The sequence below is a fragment of the Talpa europaea genome (genome assembly GCF_964194135.1).
Source record: "Talpa europaea genome assembly, chromosome: 2".
NCBI lineage: Eukaryota > Metazoa > Chordata > Mammalia > Eulipotyphla > Talpidae > Talpa > Talpa europaea.
In genome coordinates, this window is record NC_140068.1 from 30,580,515 (window position 1) to 30,586,514 (window position 6,000).

A 6,000-nucleotide genomic window follows, 5' to 3' on the forward strand; every position below is an offset into this window, starting at 1 on the left:
TTCTCTCTGCTTCTCTGCTCTCCCGCTTCTGCTGGCGTCCCTGTGACACGGCCCTTAAAAGCCCAGTCTTAACCCAAGTGGATCCCGTCTACCTATGCCCACTCCCTATTTCAGGTGCCCGCCATCAGGCATGCATTCAGGACCGCAGGGAGGGAGGGCAGAAAAGCCTGATACTTTTACCTTACCCTACAGCAGACCTCTCCTGTCTCTCCCAAGGTGAAGATGTAAACTTCAACCCCTTTGAGGATTTTAAAGAAGGCTTAAAGATTTTAGTTAGATAACACTTATATTCTTATTTCTCTAATTCAGTTATAAATTGGCAGTCTCTTTTTCTGACTTTTCTTGTTGAAACCTTGTGTGCTGAGAAACAGCATGGAAGCCAGTGTGGCTGGTGGGGGTGGATGAGAGGAAGGGTGAGAAAGGAACCTAGAGAAGCAGACTGCGCTTGCAGCCAGCCTAGGATGTTGCCTTGTGCTGGGAGTGAGATGAGGACCCCATGGAGGAAGTGGAGCCCCGGGTGTGATCTGGCTTGTGTTTTCAAAGGGTCACTTAGGCTAAAAGCAGGGAGACCATTTGGGAATTAGGGAGTTAATAAGTATCCAATTGAGAAGTGATGGTGGCTTGGGTCAACATGGCGGTAAAGGAAGAAAGAAGGCAAATTCAGGCCTCCCTGGTGGCGCAGGCTTAAAGACTCACCATTATTGAGCTCTCGCCAGCCACTGCGGCATGAGTTCTAGCCCCCGCCAGGGAGCTAACCTACATGGCACAGCAGACATCTTCTGTCTCTCCTTCTGTCTCTCCTGCTGCTCTTCAGCCGTATATTTCGGTAGATCTGCCTGTTCTGCTCCTCACTCTGTCTCTGGTGAATCCTTTCCCTGCCACCCTGCACCTCTGGCCTGTACCCCAGTTCTTGTATGCATAAATAAATAAAATAAATCTTAAAAAAAAAGTGGTCAAATTCTAGATATATTTTGAAAACAGAATCCTTAGGATTTATGGAACATTGTGTATGGGTGTTTATGAGAGGAGTCCAGGGATTTTGACCCTAGCAACAATAGATGGAGAAGCCAGGGGGAGAGAATAGGTTTGAGGGAAGAAAATCCAGGGGTCCCAGAAGCCAAGGGAAATAGGCGTTTCCAGAGAGGAGTAGCTATCATGCACCAAAATGGGGTTCTCTATAAGAGCAATTTTGGTGGAATAGTGGCTTAAATTTTTTTAAAAACCTGACTGGAATGTGTTTAAGAGATGATAGGAAGACAGGAATGAGAGACAGTGAATATAAATGAATGATCTTTTGAGAATTTGCTTAAAGGGGAATAGTCACATGGAGACTGTAAGTTAGAGAGGGAGCCATGGTTGGGGAAGGCTTGTTTTTAAGATGGAAGATCAAAAGAGCATGCTTATATGCTGACAGAAATAAGGAAAGAAAGACGAGAAAAATTGTCAGGCTAGAATCTAGTGTGCAAGTGGAGAGGCTGGTTGGGGGCAGGGACAGTTCTTGCTCAATAACAGTCACTGTGATGAGTTCCAGGGTGTGCCTGTGGGAGCAGTGATTGGGCTGGGGGCAAGGAGGGAGAGGCCAGGACACTGGTAGGATCATCTTTGTAAGCATTGAAATCATCAAGAATCATCATGGTTTAAAGAGACTGGCAGTCACCTTGAAGCTATAATTTTCCAGGCAGAAGACTTGTAGGAGGGCAGTGGGTGATACAGTCTGACCTTTACACAATGTGGCCAAACAGCCTGGAATGAGGGCTGTGGAGGACACACACAGGCCCTGTGGGAAAAGCCAAGTGAGAGAATAACAGCCTCTTCGTGGGAGGTGCTGCAGGGAAAGCCCTATTCCCAGGACAAGGCAATTAATACAAGAAAATTAAGGGAACATTAAGAGCAGAGGTTCAGTTTAGGGAAGAAATAGAATAGGGCTTAATGTGGAATGAGCGGTAAGTAATAAAGGCCCCTGGCAAGAAAAGACAGAGAAGAGACATGGGTTAACGTTCCTCTGCTAGCCACCTTCCCTCCAAGCTAGCCTGGAGCTCGGCTGCTGCTGCAGGGGCAGAAATGCAGGGAGGAGGGCTGAGGAGCCAGGAATCAGCACAGCTGAGCTGGTTTTAACGTGAGGTTTTTGCAAGAGATGTTTGCATCCTGGGAGAGCCTCAGCCCCCTAGTTTTCCTACTTGTCTCTTTATGTGTAGGTGCTTTTCCCCCCTTAATTAATTGTCAGTGTGGAATGGGCAGAGCTTGTCTTCAGCTCTCTGGACTCTGTGCTGCCTGAGTGGGGCATTCAAGAACTGCCTGAACTTTACCCCAGCTCCACCTAGTTGACAGTTCTCTGCCTGATTGGCTCCTCTCTAAGACCCAGAATCCAGATCTTCTGCATGGAAGTTGGATAAGAGTCAGATCACAGATTCGAGCCACTGAAAAGCCCTGAGATCACACTGGAGAAACTGATGTTTTCTCTTGTCAACATTTTTTTTTTCTGTCTTCTTGCTTTGCAGGAAAATTCAGTCATCCTGAGATAGTCCAGCTTGTATCAGAACTTGAGGCAGAAAGAAATGATAATATAGCTGCTGCTGCTAGTAAGCCATGCCCCTGAGCTGCTCTCTACGTTGCTGCACTTCTGTAACAGACCTCATTTTTCGGTTTCTTCGTGTTGTGTTTGCCACCACTGGGCTGTTGATTTTCCCCCATGTGTCTATATTTCCAATGGCCGGACTCCAGCAAGAAACGTGATACAATTTGGACACTAAAAGAAACTACAGAACAGGATGTGCTGTGAAAATGCCTTGGGGGTGAGGGGGGGTAGGGCTGCACTTTTATGAACTAAATAAATTTTAAAAACCTAAAATTTTGCAATGCTTTTTGGAAATTTTGAATCATTTTATACTGACTTAGTAAACATACATCCCTGAAGGCCAGATTCACTGAATGATAGAAAGTTTAATTATGTTTGCTTTTAAGAACAGAATCTTCATCTGACTTAGTGAAAAGAATCCAGGGGGGATAAGTGTATGTAGGGTAAGGTAAAAAGCATCAGGCTTTTCTGCCCTCCCGCCATTAGCCATTAGGATAGATGACGGAACCCTGTGGTCCCGAATGCATGCCTGATGGCGGGCACCTGGAATAGGGTGTGGGCATAGGTAGATGGGATTCACCTGGGCTAAGACTGGACTTTTAAGGGTGGTGTCATGTGGACGCCAGCAGAAGCAGAAAAGCAGAATGGAGCAGAACCACAAGAGAAGCAGAGAGAAGTACCAGAGAATGCCAGAGAGCCCAGATAGAGTAAGACTTGCTGGGGGCTGGGATACCTGCCAGCCTCCCAGCCCCCCAGCACCCCTGCCTGCCGTGTACCTGATAAATCCCAATAAAAGCCTGTAAAAACTACCGAGGACTCTCCAGGACTCCTCCTTTACCCCAGTCTGCTGGATCAGAAAACCTGCACTGTGGCCCATCTTGTTTTATTCAAATGTTCACTGTCTGCAGTAAGATACTTAATTTAACTGCTTTAGGCTTTAGGACCCGGATCATAGACTTGTAAATCTGCTAACAGGTTCCGCTCCCCTCCTCATTTCTCATTTGGGAAAATAAATTGGGACATACAGTTTCAAATACCATTGTAAGGGCAGGACTGGGCATAGTGCAGGTTTTCTGATCCCATGCAGACCGGGTAAAGGAGGAGTCAGAGTCCTCAGTAGTTTTGCAGGTTTTTTATTTGGGGTTCACCAGGCATAGGGCAGGCAGGGGTGCTGGCTGGGGGGCTGGGAGGTTGGCAGGCCTCCCAGCCCCCAGCAAGTCTTCACTCTATCTGGACTCTCTGGCGTTCGTTCTGCTGCTTCTCGGCTTCTGCTTCGGCTTCTACTGCTGCTACTGCGGCTGCTGCTACTGGTGCTGCTGGCGTCCCCCCGTGACGCCGCCCTTAAAAGCCCAGTCTCAGCCCAGGTGAATCCCATCTACCTATGCCCACACCCTATTCCAGGTGCCCGCCATCGGGCATGCATTCAGGACAAGGATCCATCTATCCTGATGGCGGAAGGGCAGAAAAGCCTGACATTTTCTTTACCCTACAGTCCACCCCCTCAGGGTTTTCTGCCATACAGTCTATACATAAATATACACAATTTTCTAAGCAAACAAACAATGCAGCCATGGCCCACAAAAGCAAATACATCAAATATAATAAAATACAATATAACAAAATACAACAGAACACAAATAAGTCCAGGCAGGGCACCAACCTAGTGCAAAAGACAATTATTGGTACCAGCAGATAAGCCACCAAATCTGCTGCCGAAGGCACTGCTCATACGAGGGAGGGGAATCACTCACGGCATCTACTATATCACACCAGGAGCCGTCAGGCTTCCTGGCCTTCTCTGGCTGTAGTCTGGACTACAAGGCACACACAGCATCCACCCCCAGGATGCACTAGCTCTGGGATTGGCAATTTTATTCTGTTGGGGGTAATCGCCAACCCTCAGGGTTTCTGTCTGCAGTCGCTCCAACACTCGCCTTCACAGCAATGCGACTCACAGACCCCTGCACTCAAGCCAACCCACTGCACAAGCACATGGGTCGGGGATCAAAACTTTGCATTCGGCTTGGGCTCCACCCCAAGCCACATTCCCCACCCGTCCCCCAAGGACAGGTTCCTCAGCTCCTCACCCTCACTCAAGAATAAGCAGGGCATCACCCACAGGTGATTTTACGAGACTCACAGTTCTTCAGCATACTCAGGCCGCTTAACAGCCACTCAGGGCTTCTCAACTTAGCATCAGTACCAGCTTTTGCTTTCTTAGTTGGCTTTTCTCCTCCACCTGGCTGCTGGGCATGCACAGGCTGCTTTTGGCCATCAAGGCCCACTGGCCACCCCCAGATTCCCATCTCCTGGGGTTTACAAACAAAACTGTTCCACCCCCAGGGTCCCAAAACATATCAACCTGCAAGGTCCTCCGCCTTCTGGCAGGATTGTCAGTCCAAGTTTATCAGTCCATGTCCTTTGGCCTCTCCCTGCATCAGCAGCGGCCTGCTGCCTCAGGGGTCATTGGCTGGTCCTTTCCGGTGTCGTTGGCTGGTCCTTTCCGGTGTCGTTGGCTGGTCCTCTCAGGCGTCTCCTCCACGTGAGGTCTCGTCCCACAGCTCCGGACCGTATCCAACTTCTGTGCCGCCATGGCACCTCCAGCGTCATCACAGGCAAACAGTCTGTTCTCCTTAGTCCCTCCTGGTCTTTGGAGGGCTCCAATACCCGTCTACATGGATCTTGCCGACTTACGCCAATTGTAAGGGCAGGACTGGGCACAGTGCAGGTTTTCTGATCCCATGCAGACCGGGTAAAGGAGGAGTCAGAGTCCTCAGTAGTTTTGCAGGTTTTTTATTTGGGGTTCACCAGGCATAGGGCAGGCAGGGGTGCTGGCTGGGGGGCTGGGAGGTTGGCAGGCCTCCCAGCCCCCAGCAAGTCTTCACTCTATCTGGACTCTCTGGCGTTCGTTCTGCTGCTTCTCGGCTTCTGCTTCGGCTTCTACTGCTGCTACTGGTGCTGCTGGCGTCCCCCCGTGACGCCGCCCTTAAAAGCCCAGTCTCAGCCCAGGTGAATCCCATCTACCTATGCCCACACCCTATTCCAGGTGCCCGCCATCAGGCATGCATTCAGGACAAGGATCCATCATCTATCCTGATGGCGGAAGGGCAGAAAAGCCTGACATTTTCTTTACCCTACAACCATTTACCACCCTCTGTATTTTTCCTTGTCTGATTTACAAATCCTCAGCTCTTGATTATAAAAACGTATCACCTGGGGCCTCCCCGGTGGCACAGGCAGTTGAGCACAGCGCTGTGTAGCTGTCCGCAGCCTCTGCAGTGCCAGTTTGATCCCCACCGGCCTCGGAGTAACCCACTTGGCAAGTGGACCTCTCCTGTCTCGCCCGCTGCTCCCCTCAGCAGTGTATTTCGTCGGTCTGCCTATTCTGTTCCCCGCTCTGTCTCTGGTAAATCCCCTCACCCTCC

At 49.6% G+C, this 6,000-nt stretch overlaps 1 protein-coding gene across 1 annotated transcript in view; it reads left to right on the forward strand.

Annotated features, from left to right (window-relative positions):
• The window catches only part of HDDC2 (HD domain containing 2), a gene marked incomplete at its 5' end in the record, with an annotated part of 28,435 nt that extends 25,801 nt beyond the window's left edge, over window positions 1-2,634 (forward strand). The window contains one exon of the mRNA XM_084227933.1: window positions 2,499-2,634. Within this exon, the coding sequence (XP_084084059.1) occupies window positions 2,499-2,596 (98 nt within the window). The 3' untranslated portion in view covers window positions 2,597-2,634. The remainder of the gene's footprint in view (window positions 1-2,498) is intronic.
• Window positions 2,635-6,000: the final 3,366 nt, after the last annotated feature.